The sequence below is a fragment of the Podarcis tiliguerta genome (assembly GCF_965153285.1).
Source record: "Podarcis tiliguerta genome assembly, chromosome: 5".
Classification (NCBI taxonomy): domain Eukaryota; kingdom Metazoa; phylum Chordata; class Lepidosauria; order Squamata; family Lacertidae; genus Podarcis; species Podarcis tiliguerta.
In genome coordinates this window covers 86,358,721-86,376,871 of record NC_139538.1, presented here as the reverse complement: position 1 = coordinate 86,376,871, position 18,151 = coordinate 86,358,721, and the positions used below count along the sequence as shown (strand labels likewise).

The 18,151-nt window shown below is 47.4% G+C and overlaps 1 protein-coding gene across 1 annotated transcript; it reads left to right on the top strand.

Moving 5' to 3' along the window:
* Positions 1-1,900: 1,900 nt before the first annotated feature.
* Positions 1,901-12,196, top strand: RBP3 (retinol binding protein 3). The gene is made up of 4 exons (XM_083443923.1): positions 1,901-5,043; positions 8,895-9,085; positions 10,803-10,945; positions 11,810-12,196. The coding sequence occupies exons 1-4, from the start codon at positions 2,005-2,007 to the stop codon at positions 12,127-12,129; spliced, it is 3,693 nt and encodes a 1,230-aa protein (XP_083300049.1). The 5' UTR covers positions 1,901-2,004; the 3' UTR covers positions 12,130-12,196.
* The last annotated feature ends 5,955 nt before the right edge of the window (positions 12,197-18,151 follow it).

Below are 18,151 nucleotides of genomic sequence, written 5' to 3'. Positions count from 1 at the left end.
ACCCCGTGGCCTTGGAGAAAAAGGGTAGTATATGAATGTACTACCAACAAGCCAGGGACACGGGTGGCACTGTAGTCTAAACCACAGAGCCTGGAGCTTGCCAATCAGAAGGTCGGCGGTTCGAATCCCCGCAACGGGGTGAGTTCCCGTTGCTCAGTCCCTGCTCCTGCCAACCTAGCAGTTTGAAAGCACATCAAAGTGCAAGTAGATAAATAGGTACCACTCCTGCGGGAAGGTAAACGGCGTTTCCATGTGCTGCTCTGGTTTGCCAGAAGTGGCTTAGTCATGCTGGCCACATGACCCGGAAGCTGTACGCCGGCTCCCTCAGCCAGTAAAGCGAGGTGAGTGCCACAACCCCAGAGTCATCCGTGACTGGACCTAATGGTCAGGGGTCCCTTTACCCTTTACCAGAAAGCCAAGTGTCCCCCATCTTGTATTTTTGCAGCTGGTTCTTCCTGCCTAAGTGCAGAACCTGACATTGGTCCCTATTGGAATTCCTTTTGTTAGTTTTGGCCCATTTCTCCAATCTGTGACGGTCATCTTGAATCCCAATCCCGTCTTCTAAGGCATTAGCTATCCTTCCCAATTTGGTTTCATCTGCACATTGGATGAGCATCCCCTCAATTCCTTTATCCAAGTCAGTTATAAAGATGTTGAAGAACAACGGGCCCAGGACAGAATCCTGCGGCACCCCTCTTGTCACTTTTTCCCCAGGATGATGAGGAAATTGAAACTGTCTCACCCTAACTCTATAAAATCTGTAAATTGGCACTCACATTTTATCCTCATGGAAACTGCGTAGACCGGCAAATTTGAAAGGGATAAAGTCTAGACTGATCCTCTTTCAATCTCTAAGCAGCACAATAGAATGCAGCCTAAGAAATAACACACACATTCTATTTCAGTCTGTCGGGTTGAGTTTCTCTTGTCCGGAAGCAGTGGCCATATGTTCTGCGCTGGTATTACAAGTAAATCCTAATTGACGACAAATTGTGAAGATTAAAGTCGCCTCAGATTTAGCAACACTCTGGTGAGCAGACATAGTAAAAGTGCAGTCCTGAGAATGGTCAGTAACACTAACAGCAAATGTATTCGTACTTGACGGGGAGGGAATTGCAATGCAAATATTCAGTGTTGGAAAAATCCAAAACACCAAATGCAAACAGAATGTAAACTGGAGGATTGGTAAGCTATCATTGGTCCAGCAAAAGAAACTGCCATACCCTCCAACATTTCTCCAATGAAAAAAGGATGTACTATTCAATAATAATAATAACAATAACAATAACAATAATAATAATAATAGTAATAGTAATAGTAATAGTAATAATATTTATACCCTGCCCATCCAACTGGGTTGCCCCAGCCACTCTGGGCAGCTTCCAGCATATACAAAAACATAATAAACATTAAACAAGCTCAAATGTAGTCACTTTCCCACGAGAGTCTCCTAAAAGAGTTGCCCATGGACCACTTGGAAATTACTGGGGTTCTCGGCAGACCACTCAATGATTTTTCTGCCTGTTGTAGCAGTTGCAATGTGCTGTAGGTGCTGTGTGATATTCAGTTACTCTTGATTGATCCTTTTGTTCCTTACGTTGAATTTTATTGCCATTCAGATTTTAAGTGTTTCTCACACACCTGCCACGCCCCACCTGAATGACCACTGGCGTTCCACAGACTACCATTTGGAAACCCCGATCTAAGCGCTTCTCTCGGCTTCCTAAAGCTCCTTAAAGGCCGTTTTGTAAGAGGGATTGTTGCACGATGAAGCTGCACTTTGTGTGGCCTTTGTCTGATGCCCTCCAGTTTAATGAGATTAAGGGGTTAGAGCCAGATTTAAGGGCTAGTTAAAGGATATTCCATGCTCTCCAAATGTAATACTTGGCTGTACAGCACTGATTCACAGAGAGCGCAGGCATAAAGCTAAGATCCTCCCGGACTGCAATTGGTTTGGATTTCTCTTGCGGCACATTTCACTTTGCACTATCCCGACCAAAGAAAATGATCGGGGAACGTCTCCTGCTGTGGGTGGCCCTGATGTGTTGCGGCGGCTGTACTGAGGGCGTCCTCCAGTCCACCCTGGTGCTGGATATGGCAAAGCTTCTGCTGGATAATTATTGCTTTCCCGAAAACCTAGTGGGGATGCAAGAAGCCATCGAGCAAGCCGTCAAGGGCGGCGAGTTCTGGGACATTTCCGATCCCAAACTTTTGGCGACTGTTCTGACAGCTGGGGTTCAAGGAGCCCTTAACGACCCGCGGCTGGTGATTTCTTATGAGCCCTCCGCTCCTGTTGCCCCCAAGCAAGCAGCAGAGATTTCTCTGACCTCGGAGCAGCTCTTAAGTCTCATCCAACACACAGTGAAGTCCGAGGTGCTGGAGGGCGACGTAGGCTACCTAAGGATCGACTCCATCATCGGTCAGGATGCTGTGGAGCAGATTGGGGCGTTCCTGGTAGAAAAGGTGTGGAAAACCTTGATGGAGACGTCAGCTCTGGTCCTCGACCTGCGTTACAGCACCGGAGGGCAGGTTTCCGGCATCCCGTTCATTATCTCTTACTTGTACAACGAGGACAGGGTCCTGCATGTGGACACCATATACAACCGGCCGTCCAATACGACCATGGAAATCTGGACTTTGCCGAAGGTGCTGGGTGTGAGATACAGCAAGGATAAGGACGTTGTTTTGTTGATAAGCCAGCACACCACAGGGGTGGCGGAAGATGTGGCCTATATCCTCAAACAAATGCACAGGGCTATCATAGTGGGGGAGAAGTCAGCCGGGGGCTCCTTGAGCATCCAAAAGTTGCAGATTGGGGCTTCCCCATTCTACATGACAATTCCCCTATCCTGCTCTGTGAGTCCCTTGAGTGGAAATGGGCAAAGCTGGGAAATCGGTGGCGTGGAGCCATGCGTAGCTGCCTCATCAGAGCAAGCTTTGGAGAAAGCCCTGGGCATCATTTCGCTACGCAAAGCTATCCCTGGCAGTATCAACCTCTTGATGGGTATCCTGAAGGACAACTATTCTGTGGTAGACCGAGTCCCCACCCTGCTAACGCACCTCTCCGCTTTCGACCACTCTTCCGTCCTATCGGCAACTGAGCTGGCTTCCAAGCTCAACGCCGAACTGCACACTGCGTCGGAAGACCCGCGCCTATTCTTGCGGGCTGCCACCCCGGGCGAATTTGCAGCTGTGCCCGCCGAGGAGCAGGTTGCCATGGCTACCGACCTACCTAACGACGAGCAACTCATGCACGCCCTGGTAAATACCGTGTTCAAGGTGTCGGTACTGCCAGGCAATGTGGGCTACATGCGCTTCGATGAGTTTGCAGATGCTACGGTGCTGGTCAAGCTAGGGCCCTACCTTGTTCGTCAAGTCTGGGAGCCCCTGGAAGCCACAGACAATTTGATCATGGACCTACGGTACAACATCGGAGGCCCCTCCTCAACCGCTGTGCCGGTGTTGCTCTCCTACTTCCAAGACCCTTCCGCTGGCGCTGTGCATTTCTTCACCACCTATGACAGGCGCACAAACCAGTCCCAGGACCACAGCAGCAGGGCTGAAATGCTAGGCAAGCCCTACGGAGCTCGGCGGGGCGTCTACCTGCTCACAAGCCACCACACGGCCACAGCCGCCGAGGAGTTTGCTTACCTCATGCAGTCCCTCGGCCGTGCCACCCTGGTTGGCGAGATTACAGCAGGTATCTTGACCCACTCGCACACCTTCTGCATTTTGCAGCTCAGTGAAGGAGCAGATTGCAGCCTTTTGATCAACGTACCGGTCGTCTCTTTTATCGACAACCACGGTGAGTGTTGGCTGGGTGGCGGGGTGGTTCCCGATGCCATCGTGTTGGCTGATGACGCTCTTAAAAGGGCACAGGAAATACTGGCGTTCCACAACGGCATGGGAGTACTTGTCGAGGAAGTAAGGCAGTTGCTGGAGGCCCACTATGCCATACCGGAAATGGCCACCAGGATCAGTGGCGCCCTCCATTCCAAGCTGGCCAAAGGCGGATATCGCTCAGTCGTGGACTTTGAGACTCTCGCTTCTCAGCTGACCAGCGACCTTCAAGAAACCTCTGGGGATCATCAGCTGCACATCTTCCACAGCCACGTGGCGCCGCCTCCAGAGGAGCACTCTCCCGACAAGATGCCCACTGCCGAGGAACTGGCTTACCTCATCGAGGCTCTTTTCAAGGTGGAGGTGTTGCCAGGCAACGTGGGGTACCTGCGTTTTGACATGATGGCTGAGGCGGAGACGGTGAAGGCTATTGGGCCACAGGTGCTGCACATGGTTTGGGACAAGTTGGTGGGAACGGAAGCTATTGTCGTCGACATGCGCTACAACACAGGCAGTTACTCCAACGGAGTGCCCATTTTTTGCTCCTACTTCTTTGACGCCGCTCCTCAGCGACACCTGTACACAGTTTTCGACCGCAGCACCTCCCAAAGTACCGAGGTGTGGACTTTGCCCGAGGTGACCGGCAAACGTTACGGCTCGGCTAAGGATGTCTATATCCTAATTAGCCACATGAGTGGCTCGGCTGCCGAAGCCCTCACTCGCTCTTTGAAGGACCTCCATCGTGCCACAGTAATCGGGGAGCCCACTGTCGGGGGCTCGCTTTCGGCTGGTAATTACCACATAGGCAGCAGCCCGTTGTACGCATCGATCCCCAGCCAAGTGGTGCTCAGTCCAGTCACTGGCAAAGTGTGGAGCTTGTCTGGCGTGGAGCCCCATGTCACCGCACAGGCTCCAGAGGCCTTGGCTTCCGCCCAGAAAATCATTGCCTTGCGCGCCAGGTTGCCCAGTGTGCTGCAAACCGTGGGCAAACTGGTGGCTGACAACTATGCCTTTGTCGATATTGGGGCTACAGTGGCAGCCAAGCTTGCTGAGCAAGCAGCCTACAGAAATGTCAACTGTGAGGTGGAACTGGCTGAGAAAATGAACGCTAACCTAAACGCTCTCTCTGGAGATAGGCACCTCAAGGTCACCCACATCCCTGAGCATTCAAAGGACCACATCCCAGGTATCATGCCCATGCAGGTAAGCTACCTCTTTGGTTTCTGCCACCCAAGGTGACTGCTTCACCCTGCCTCATGTGTGGGCCGGCCCTGCTGGGAAATGTGGCAAACGTGTGTGTATGTGTTTACTTTGTCATCCTATGGCATCACTGAAATTTCTGCTACCCTGCCACATTATAGAGGATCAGCGGCAAATCATGTGTATTACTATTATTATTATTATTATTATTCATTTCATTTCTATACAGTGGTACCTAGGGTTAAGTACTTAATTCGTTCCAGAGGTCCGTACTTAACCTGAAACTGTTCTTAACCTGAAGCACCACTTTAACTAATGGGGCCTCCTGCTGCCGCCGCGCCGCCAGAGCCCGATTTCTGTTCTTATCCTGAAACATAGTTCTTAACCTGAAGCATTATTTCTAGGTTAGCGGAGTGTGTAACCTGAAGCGTATGTAACCCGAGGTACCACTGTACTGCTGTATATTTTTAGGGGGGGTCTCAAAGCAGTTTACAACCTACATTAAAACAGCAAATAAAACAATTTAGAATAAAACGTTACTGAAGAAAGTCGAATATAAAGTATACATTTAAATACAATTAACATTCATTCAGACCCAATTAACAGGAAATTAAAATATTATCCAAAACAAATATAAAAAAAAGCTACAGAGGAGGTCAACTGCAGAATCTACGTTTAGCAGAGCAAAGTTAACAAAAAAATTATCTTAAACATTTCAAAAGAAAGCATGACTAAGTGAAGTCAAATATAAAAGGCACATTTGAAACACCATAACTAGCAAAATAGTAAGTTGCCCTATTCTCTCCACAGTTTTACTATCCCTTTCTACAGTTTGGTGTTTTTTTTAAGAAAGACACTTTTATTGTTGCCCGTATCAGTTTTTTGCCCTTCCAGTTGTTCAGGGTGTGTCATCCCCCAGTTACAATTTAGGGCTAAGCTAGATGTATGCATTTAGCATTCCGTATTTTTCGCTCTATAAGACGCACCAGACCACAAGACGCACCTAGTTTTTGGAGGAGGAAAACAAGAAAAAAAATATTCTGAATCCCAGAAGCCAGAACAGCAAGAGGGATCGCTGTGCAGTGAAAGCAGCAATCCCTCTTGCTGTTCTGGCTTCTGGGATAGCTGTGCAGCCTGCATTCACTCCATAAGACGCACACACATTTCCCCTTACTTTTTAGGAGGGAAAAAGTGAGTCTTATAGAGCAAAAAATACGGTAATTTCTGAGCAGAGCCTCCTGCACTCTGAACATGCAGCTGTTCTGACTGCATGACCTGCACTCTGCAGATTCTAAACGCAGACTGTATTGCCGCACATGCTCTGTTCAAAAGTCAGAAGCTGCAATGAAGATGTGGCAATATCAGGGCAAGTGATGGCAATCTTGTCTCAGTTCTCCGGTGTAACGGATTCTCTGCTGAGGGTTGCCATATTTCAAAAAGTAAAATTCCTGACACCTGCAAAGTCGCTGAACTTTTTTAGGAACCCCCCAAAATTGTTAACCTTATTTTTGGGAACAAACCCAAATTTTTGAGCTTTTTTGGGGGGGGGGGGAGAACTAACCCAAACATGATTTTAAGCTCTTTTTTTTAGCTGTTTCCTCTGCTTTTTCCGCTGCGTTGCCATACATCCGGGTTTTCCCTGACCTTTTGCCAATTCGGCAAAAATCCCCCAACACCATTTGTGCACCCGATGACCAGGACATGTCAGGGATTTTCCTGACATATGGCAAGTATACAACTGCTGCAATTATCTGCATGCCTATTTAAAAGCATATCCCAGGGTGGGCTGCAATTTAAGGTACCATGGATAGGCTTGGGCAGTATAGATCCAGAAGCAAAGGTTAGCAGTATCTGAGCAAAACTGTCTTTCTTTGTTGATAAAGTCATTTGTTGTTGTTGTTTAGTCATTTAGTTGTGTCCAACCCTTCGTGACCCCATGGACCAGAGCACGCCAGGCACTCCTGTCTTCCACTGCCTCCCGCAGTTTGGCCAAACTCATGCTGGTAGCTTCGAGAACGCTATCCAACCATCTCATCCTCTGTCGTCCCCTTCTCCTTGTGCCCTCCATCTTTCCCAACATCAGGGTCTTTTCCAGGGAGTCTTCTCTTCTCATGAGGTGGCCAAAGTATTGGAGCCTCAGCTTCAGGATCTGTCCTTCCAGTGAGCACTCAGGACTGATTTCCTTAAGAATGGATAGGTTTGATCTTCTTGCAGTCCATGGGACTCTCAAGAGTCTCCTCCAGCACCATAAATATGCATAATTATTCACAAGTGAAGATAATGCAGTAACATGGGTCCTCTGATCATCTATAGGGTCTTGTGGGTAATCATGGAGGTCCATCTCTCGGAGGCTACAGCCCATGATGACTGTATTTATTTATTTATACATACATACATACATACATACATAACCCGCCCAAAAACATCAAACATTAAAAACTTCCCTAAACAGGGTTGCCTTCAGATGTCTTCTAAAGGTCAGATAGTTGTTTATTTCTTTGCCATCTGAAGGGAGGGCGTTCCACAGGGTGGGCGCCACTACCGAGAAGGCCCTCTGTCTAGTCCAGTGGTTCTCAACCTGTGGGTCCCCAGATGTTGTTGGACTACAACTCCCATCATTCCTAGCCAGCATGATCAGTGGTCAGGGATGATGGGAGTTGTAGTCCAACAACATCTGGGGACCCAGAGGTTGAGAACCACTGGTCTAGTCCCTGAGTCTGCAGGTAATCTACACTAATAAAACAACGTCCAATGTTTGCCTCCATGGTTTGTTCTTTAACACCGGAAAGCAGCCTTCATAGGTTCAACAGATGGCCCTGGTTCATTTTAAAGATATTATTATTGCAGGTTCCGACACGTTCGTTTAAAATTCTGATTTCTACTTACACCAGGTTTGCGAGTGCGTGAAATGCTTTTACTGTAACTGAGAAGTTTACGCATTAAAATGCATATACAGTGGTACCTGTATACAGTGCCGCACCGCCAAAGCACGATTTCTGTTCTCATCCTGAAGCAAAGTTCTTAACCTGAAGCACTATTTCTAGGTTAGCGGAGTCTGTAACCTGAAGCATATGTAACCTGAAGGGTATGTAACTCGAGGTACCACTGTATCTGCTCAGGAGGGAAGTTGCTGTCCCTTCATAGTGTCTGACAGGTTCAGAGTACAAGGGGCACCCAGTAGAGAAACAAGATTTATTTATTCTCATGTATATTCCCCCTTGGGATGCGGGCGGTGCTGTGGGTTAAACTACAGAGCCTAGGACTTGCCCATCAGAAGGTCAGCGGTTCGAATCCCCACAATGGGGTGAGCTCCCATTGCTCAGTCCCTGCTCCTGCCAACCTAGCAGTTCAAAATCACGTCAAAGTGCAAGTAGATAAATAGGTACCACTCTGGCGGGAAGGTAAACGGCGCTTCCGTGCGCTGCTGTGGTTCGCCAGACGTGGCTTAGTCATGCTGGCCACATGACCCGGAAGCTCCCTCGGCCAATAAAGCGAGATGAGGGCTGCAACCCCAGAGTCAGCCACGACTGGACCTAATGATCAGGGGTCCTTTTTATATTCCCCCTTTCCTCTAAGGAACCCAAGGCGGTGTATATGGTTCTCTCCTTCCCACCATTTCATTCTCACAACAACCATGTGAGGTAGGAATGACGCAGGCTAAGAAACAGGCCCCGGCCATCATGGCTGAGTAGAGATTTGAACCTTGGTCTCCCCAGACCTAGTTCTACACTCTACTCAACTGGCTTAATTTCAATGAGACTAGGAGCCGTGATGTGCTCATGATCTCCACCTCGTTCATTCATTTGACGTTGCCCTTCTATGTTCTTCAACCTATGTTCTTCAAACCATGGCAGATCCCTCCTCCCGAAATGTTTGAAGACCTCGTGAAGTTCTCCTACCACACCAACGTGCTTGAGAACAACGTGGGCTACTTGAGGTTCGATATGTTTGCCGACTGCGATCTTTTGTCTCAACTCTCTGAGCTGCTTCTGAAACACGTTTGGGAGAAGATTGCCCACACAGATGCGCTAATCATAGACCTGAGGTAACTGCTAGACCAAAAATTATCAAGGACTGGATGAAATCAACGAGGAATCAATCATACTTTTCTTTTCTTTCTTTAAATGTTAATTTTTATTTGATTTTTTCCTAAGGTTATAACAAATTTACGTCGCATACATCGCTCACTTATATTTTTCTTGTTGACTTCCCACTCCTCCAGCCTGGATATTTTTATTCTTATCCTTAATTGCTGCATTAAACCCCCAAGTCCATCTTCTCATTTCCTCCCCCCGCCGCTTATATCTTGAATCCTGCTCACTAGTTCATATCGCTAAAATACTTTGACAGTCTAATAAGGCCTCCAATTTTCCATAAACAATTCGTCATGTTGATCTGTTACGTTTTACAATCAATTTTGCCATTTCAGCATAATCAATTGATTTTATAAGCCATTCTTGTTTGGTTGGAATCTCTTCCTTTTTCAGCGTTTATAAGATTCTGTAGTTGCTGCATACGCAAAAAAGTAAAAATATAAAAAATTAGTCAGCTTCTTCAGAGCTTCTATCCCAATTATCCCTAGTAAAAAGGCTTCATGTTTTAGGGGATCAGCAATTTAAGGAATTAATTGTAATTTTCAAAATGGAACATACACAGTAAAAGTGGTGTTTCTCAAAGCTTCAGATTTAATCTCTTTGCCCCTTAACCACTTGCATGGGTGCAACTGAATATTTCAAATGTCATGTGTGCAGTTGTATGGCAGCAGGCTATAGCTTTGAACCTTCACAGTGAACCTATGGTGATAACAACAACAACAACAACAACAACAACAACAACCTATGTATACTCTGCCCATCTGGCTGGGTTTCCCCAGCCACTCTGGATGGCTCCCAGCAGAATATAATAATAATAATAAAGTGATAAAACATCAAACATTAAAAACTTCCCTAAACAGAGCTGCCTTCAGATGTCTTCGAAAAGTCAGATAGTTGTTTATTTCCTTGACATCTGATGGGAGGGTGTTCCACAGGGCGAGCGCCACTGCCAAGAAAGCCCTCTGCTTGGTTCCCTGTAACCTCACTTCTTGCAGTGAGGGAATCACCAAGAAGACCCTCGGTGGAGTTTCTCAGTGTCTGGGCTGAATGATGGCGGTTGAGATGTTCCTTCAGGTATACTGGGCAGAGGCCATTTAAGGCTTTAAAGGTGAGCACCAACACTTTGAATTGTGCTCGGAAACGTACTGGGAGCCAATGTAGGTCTTTCAGGACCAGTGTTATATGGCTTTGGTGGCTGCTCCCAGTCACCAGTCTGGTTGCTATATTCTGGATTAGTTGTAGTTTCCAAGTCACCTTCAAAGGTAGCCCCACGTAGAGCACATTGCAGTAGTCCAGGCGGGAAATAACCACTCTGGAGAGAGAGTCTGCGGGCAGGTAGGGTCTCAGCCTGCGCACCAGATAGAGCTGGCAAACAGCTGCCCTGGACACAGAATTGACCTGCGCCTCCATGGACAGCTGTGAGTCCAAAATGACTCCCAGGCTGCGCACTTGGTCCATCAGGGGCACAGTTACCCCATTCAGGACCAGGGAGTCCTCCACACCAGCCCGCCCCCTGTCCCCCAAGAACAGTACTTCTGTCTGTGATCCAGATTCCCTCCCTTCACTGAATATTTGTGTCTTCAAACCATGCAGCACATTTTAGAAAGTATGTCTGCCTTGTCCCTCAGGTTGAACCTTATGTGATCTGGGCTTTCCTCCTCTGTTTAGATATAATATAGGAGGCTCTACATCTTCCGTAGCAGCTCTGTGCTCGTATTTCTTTGATGAAGGACACCCAGTTCTTCTGGACAAGGTCTACAACAGACCCAATGATACCACCAGAGACATGTGGACCCTTTCGCAGCTTGCAGGTGAGAGCAATTATACTTTTGGTTTGTAGGTGCCAATAGATTTCCTGATACCTATATTAGAAAGCCACTGACAGCATGTAATTTGTGAAATGTCAGAACGGCTGATAGCATGAATCATTGTCAAGCAGTTCTGATTAAGAAATGGGGGGACGCAATGAACACATGGGGAAACAGTGTTTAACACCTCACTTTTTGTAATGTTTGAAAATGGGGTGTTACTGGGGCTAGACCACCGAGTGTGAGGAAGGTGGGAGAGCTAAATCCTCAGGTCAGGAGGGACCTGGGAAGGCACCGAAAGTTCCCACTGGGTAGAGCAGTTTGTATCTCCTCCTGCATCTTCCTCAGGGGGTCTGGGTTGAGGATGACGTTACTCTCACTTCAGGCAGTTGCCTTGTTCCGGCTGTCTGTGTGGCCTTTATCAAGCTGCACTTTTTTGGCCTTAATTTGCAATCTGTAGAGCAGAAGGAATAGCCACTTGCTTTTCAGGATTGCTGGAAGCAGAAACAAGATTCACATAAGGCACTTCTAAAATTGAGACACTATGGACTCAACTACATTAATCAAATTATAACATTATAAATGCATTATAACACTGTGACACCAAATGGCGCTGTAGAGCTGAAATGGAAAGTCAATAATAATTTCCATTGTGAGCTTTTACAACTTTCCCCCCATAGCGATTTTTTATAGCTGTGTAGATCCAGCCAACGCAAATTAAGTAAGGATTTCAATTTTTCTTGTTGATTTTGAACCCTTGAGGTCTTATTACCCCTTATTTCATAGCTGCAAGGAGGAGGGGAGCCAATTGTAGGGTTGAAAGGGACCAATGTACTAACCTACTGCATGTTATCTTGCCTCTTGAAGGTATGAGATACGGTTCCAATAAAGGTCTAGTCATCCTCACCAGCTCTGTCACTGCCGGTGCTGCCGAGGAATTTGTGTTCATCATGAAGAGACTGGGCAGAGCCTTCATCGTTGGGCAAAGGACCAGCGGGGGTTGTCTCCAGCCTCAGACATACCACGTGGATGGCACCAGCCTCTACGTCACCATTCCAACTTCCAGATCCACCATTTCCATGGATGACACCTGGGAGGGTGTGGGCGTTAGACCTCACATGGAAGTTCCCCCTGAGGTGGCACTCATCAAGGCTAAGGAAATGTTGCGGCTCCACAGGTCCAGCTAAACTCATGGTCCAAAATGAAAGGCCCCATGGGAGCAAAAGGCAGGAAGTGAAAATTAGGGAAGGTGAGTGTTTCCTGCTTGGCAGGGGGTTGGACTCGATGGCCCTTGTGGTCTCTTCCAACTCTATGATTCTATGATTCATCCCAGCAAATCTGTCCCAGGCCTCTGGTATCTCAAAGATATCACTGACCCAGTCCCAGTTCTTATGAGAAGTCCACAAAGGGGGAAGAAAGACATGCAGAAGAACACCCCAACCCACCCCACCACACCCCACAGGTTCCTCTTTCAGACCCAGGAAGGCCTGAGCCCCCACAATACACACAGAGTAGATGGCTAGGAGCAGCCGGAGCTCTGTGATTACTTGAGTTTGTGTATGTACCCTTCCACTTCCACTCCGATGCAAATTTACAGGTCACGCCACCCTGAATGTCATCCCCCCTCAGTGGTGTACACCCCTTATTCATTCTTCCTGGTTCAACGAGTGGATTCGTGCAATCTTGTACACGCGTGAATCGTCATGAAGAGAGATGCTGATTCCTGTAGGGGTTATTCAGAAGTAAAATGTGAGCCAGTGTGGTGTAGTGGTTAAGAGCGGTAGACTCGTAACCTGGTGAACTGGGTTCGCGTCTCCGCTCCTCCACATGCAGCTGCTGGGTGACCTTGGGCCAGTCACACTTCTTTGAAGCCTCTCAGCCCCACTCACCTCACAGAGTGTTTGTTGTGGGGGAGGAAGGGAAAGGAGATTGTTAGCCGTTTTGAGACTCCTTCAGGTAGTGATAAAGTGGGATATCAAATCCAAACTCTTCTTCTTCTTCTACCTTTGCCACCAAAGAAGTCCTATGCGCCTAGGCAGAAGCTCATCAGACTGAAGGCAATATTGCCATGTGTGAGCATGGGGGCATGCATGCATGCAGACCACCTGTGAGAGTAGACGCTCCTGTCTGGGGAACTCCCAAGAAGCTCCTTGCATCTGATTGTAGATCTTCCTGACATGGAGCGTCATTCTCGTGTGTTTGCGAATGTTCAGGCCGCTTGAATTGGTTCTGAGTTTTGCTGATTACTAGGCAGTGAGAAGAAGAGAGCACCCGAACAAAGGAAAGATTGTGCATTTTCAGAATGATATAAGCATAAGTAGGAAACCATTAACACTCCACAATGAAACGGAAGGAATTGAACTCAGAGCTTCTGAGCCCAGTTCCTCTCTGTTGCATGGTCTTTCAAGCTCTTATCCTTTAAAGGATCACAGAATCCTACAATCGCAGAGTTGGAAAGGACCGGAAAGGTAATCCACGGCAACCCACCAAATTGCAGGAATCACCGCTCTAAAGAATTCCTCACCCAACCTCTTCTTAAAAACCTCCAATGAACCAGAGTCCACAACCTCCCAGGGGACTCCGTTCCGCTGTCAAAACAGCTCTAACCACCAGGAAGTTATTTCTAATGTTTAGTCAGACTTTCCTTCCTTGTAATCTGAAGCCATTGGTTCAGGGTCCTACTCTCTGGAGCAGCTTAAAACAAGCTCACTCCATCTTCCATGTAACAACCCTTCGGATATTTGAAGATGATTATCATAACCAACTCCCTGAACTGTTCCTCACAAGGCTTGGCTTCTAGACCAAACTAAGGCCCGAGGGCCGGGTCTGGCCCAATCGCCTTCTCAATCCAGCCTGCAGATGGTCTGGGAATCAGTGTGTTTTTACATGAGTAGAATGTTTCCTTTTATTTAAAATGCATCTCTGGGTTATTTGTGGGGCCTGCCTGGTGTTTTGACATGATTAGAATGTGTCCTTTTATTTAAAATGCATCTCTGGGTTATTTGTGGGGCATAGGAATTCGTTCACCCCCCCTCCCCAAAAAAATATAGTCTGGCCCCCCACAGTGGCCAGTGGACCGGCCCCCTGCTGAAAAAGTTTGCTGACCCCTGTTCTAGACCCTTGTTCATTTTCATCGCCCTCCTCTGTACACGTTCCAGTTTGTCAACATCCTTCTGAAGGGAAGGAATAAACCTTATTTCCAACCTCACCACAGAGAGGGCTTAATCCTTTGCGCTGCTGACAGGATTCCTTGGCGTAAGGGCAGGAGGGCACTGGAGGGTTTCACAATCCCACCATTTTTTTCCCTTGCGACTTTCTCCAGAAGGTGGAAATCTTTTGCTACCCGATTCTCCCACCCCCACATTTAATTCCCAAGGTTGTCCATCTATTTCTTTAATTTGGGAAGTGATGGAGGCTGCCTGTTTTCGTTGAGGGTTTTTACAAGACCTTGTTACGGAAGCGTAGCACGTTAGACCCATCTATCATGGTTCCAGTGATATGTCATTAGCTGAATGGTATTACTTAGTATATGGAGCCTGAGTTTGCCACCAGAATTCTTATCAGTGACCAGGTGTTCTTGAAACCCATTTCATTGTTGTACTTGGATATTTTCCCCCCAGACTAGCTGACCGGAAGCAGTGCCTAACAGTCAGGTCTTGTCTGAGACGAAAATGCAAGTCGGATAGGCTTCTGTTCTGTATCTTCACCAATGTATGTTTATTAAGAAAAGGGCACCATGCAGGAGACTAAGAGCAGAATCTGGACTGCACTGTTCTGTGAGAATTAAGATCCAAGAACAGAAAGCGAAAAGTTAGGTCAAAATAAAAATCTGATTTAATCCTATCTGCTTCTCCCTGCGATCAGCATCTTGCTCCCAGCCCTCATGTGAGTCATGTCTTTGCTGTTGTGTTGAAAACACTTTTGTGGCTTGTCGTTACTGCATCTGCAAGAGATGGATTGCATTCCAGCCACTCCAACATGTACGACGTATTTAGATAGGTGGATTATTAGCATTGCTGCTGTTCATCAGATCTGCAACCCACTAGGGCACCACACGCCATTTTTATGGACTTTATTCTCAACTTCCAAAGCCTGATATTCCTTATGTCCCTTTCAAAACCGAAATGAAATTATCCATAGATTTAAAAGTGCATAATTTATTCTGCTGCTTATTTAATTCACAACTTTTGCGGGCATTTAAAAATTCTTGCTGCATATTTTGTAAACCAGATTACCGCTGCAAAAAGTTCTGTAATAAGAATCTGGTGGCATATATTGATTTATTTGCAGGGAATGTCACAGTATAAAGGTCTGTGTCGGTTTATGTAGCTAAAATAGAGCCGTTTTGGTCTTCAGTATGTATTTAGCAAATCTTAGCTGCTTCAGCGTGCTTAACAACACAGTTTTAAACATATGTATCTACTCTGGAGTAAGCACTACTGAGTTCAATGGGGCCTACATGCATGTGAGTATAAAAATGCCATCAAAGTTATTTAAATATATTTAAATTTGTGTGTAATGATGTAATGTTTACTTTGTGTCTAAAAGGTAAAATGCTTTTTATTCACACTTACCTTGCATCGTGATTATTAGTAGACTAAATAAATAGTCCAAGAGTTTTTCTCTCACTTGCTAAGGGCTCAAAATATTACATACAGGTATTCTTATTTTCCTGTTTTTACATCCAAGCTGCTGAAACTGAGAACTGCGTGAAACTTTCATCCAGAACCCATTAACCTACTCATTGCAGTTGTGTAGTCTACACTAAAAAATGAAACCAAGTTTATATTTTGTATTATACTCATTCCCACAGTAAACCATGGTTGGAAATGAAACCATGGTTTCCTGTGAACTACTAGTAAACGCTGGTGCACACTGGTTCGCGCTCCACTCTACCTGCCTCTGGGAGAAGCAAGCAGCAAGTCTTGGCTACCTCTTGTGATATGTTCTCTGCCCCAAAAAACTATGAGCAGTAACCCAGTACTGCTGGTTTTCACATAACGCTAAAGTCTCATTGGCTTCTTTCTCCCAGAGCCAGAAAGGATGGAGCGTGCCCCCTCGCTTTGCTCCTTTGTGAAACCATGGCGCTGTCAAAAGCAGATGGCATGGTGGGGCTGCGGGGCTTGCCTGACCGCTCTCCAGCTGAGTCACTGCTGCATTCTGGGATGCAGGGGATGACAAAGTCAGGAAAAGTGCCAACACATGCACCAGATTGGCGCATGAACTGGGAGAAGCATGGTTCCTCCCATCCTCTGTCCTGGTACCCGAGCAACTCAGCCATAGGGAGATCAGTCACCATCCTACTGCTTATCGTTACATTTGAACAAAGCCAGTACAGAACTATGGTAGGCTTATCCTACCATAAACATTCAATTATCTTATCATTGCAGCGCCTACCAAGTTCCTCTAAATACCTTAGGTAAAGGTAAAGGACCCCTGACAGTTAAGTCCAGTCGGGAACGACTCTGGGGTTGCGGCACTCATCTCGCTTTACTGGCCGAGGGAGCCAACGTTTCTCCGCCGACAGTTTTTCCAGGTCATGTGGCCAGCATGACTAAGCCGCGACGGGGTGAGCTCCCGTTGCTCAGTCCCTGCTCCTGCCAACCTAGCAGTTCGAAAGCAAGTCAAAGTGCAAGTAGATAAATAGGTAGCACTCCAGCAGGAAGGTAAATAGTGTTTCCGTGCGCTGCTCTGGTTTCGCCAGAAGCGGCTTAGTCATGCTGGCCACATGACCCGGAAGCTGTAGGCCGGCTCCCTCGGCCAATAAAGCGAGATGAGTGCCGCAACCCCAGAGTAGGCCACGACTGGACCTAATGGTTAGGGGTCCCTTTACCTTTTTTAAAGGTGTATAATGAAGGCGCCAGGCGAACTTCCCTGGGGAGAGCATTCCACAGGCGGGAAGCCACTGCAGAGAAGGCCCTGTTCTCATGTTGCCACCCTCCGGACCTCTCGAGGAGGAGGCACACGAAGGAGGGCCTAGGGATAGGCTTTCCACATTGTGTTGTAACACCAGCTAACCATTTGAGATATAGCAATATATCACGATGACTGAAATAATACCGGAAAAGACTTGGAAAGTGGCTGGGCTGTGGAGGGAGGGAGGAGCGACAGGGAGGAACGGAAGGGGACTTCCCGCTTGCTGGCTGAAGGAGCTCCTGCCCTCTCCATTTCTCAGACGGAGCCTGAGAAGGTGTTCCATCTGCTTCCTGCCTGCCTGCACAGTTGCCTCTTTGCCCAAGCAAGTGGAATGGGCTGTCTCTTTGCCCTCGGACTGGGAGGAAAGAAGCAGCCTGTCCCATTTGCTTGGGTGAAGGCAAAGGCAAAACTGGCATGCCGACTGGAAAGCAGGCAACTTGAGCTGGCGACACATCACAGCTCCCCAGTCGCCACCAGCAGGCAGGCTGGAATACGCTGTGCTGGCAGGGGCTGTGGCGCCACAATGCACCACCAGCTCAGAAAGTCTGAAACCAGTATTGCGATCTGAACTTCATCCTGGTTTCAGACGATGAATTGAAATATTGCCCAACTCTATCATCTCAGGTACAGTGGTACCTTGGGTTAAGAACTTAATTCGTTCTGGAGGTCCGTTCTTAACCTGAAACCGTTCTTAACATGAGGCACCACTTTAGCTAATGGGGCCTCCCGCTGCCACCACCAGGTGATTTCTGTTCTCATCCTGAAGCAAAGTTCTTAACCCAAGGTACTATTTCTGGGTTAGCGGAGTCTGTAACCTGAAGCGTCTGTAACCCGAGGTACCATTGTACTGTCCAATGTTTGACTCATGACAACAATGCCTACACTGGTCCTAAAGGATCTTCACTGGCTCCCAGTACATTTCTGAGCACAATTCATAGTGTTGGTGCTGTCCTTTAAAGCCCTAAATGGCCTCGGCCCAGTATACCTGAAGGAGCATCTCCACCCCCATCGTTCACTGAGGTCCAGCGCCGAGGGCCTTCTAGTGGTTCCCTCACTAGAAGTGAAGTTACAGGGAACCAGGCAGAGGGCCTTCTCGGTAGTGGCGCCCGCCCTGTGGAATGCCCTCCCACCAGATGTCAAGGGAAAAAACAACTATCTGACTTTTAGAAGACGTCTGTCAGCTCTGTCCCATTGCTGACAGAAGGAAACAGCTTGGAGAGACAGGAGAAGGTAATTAGGAAGGAATGCTGAACAGAAGAGCAACCTAGTTGCAGTAGAAGCCTGAGTTCCAAG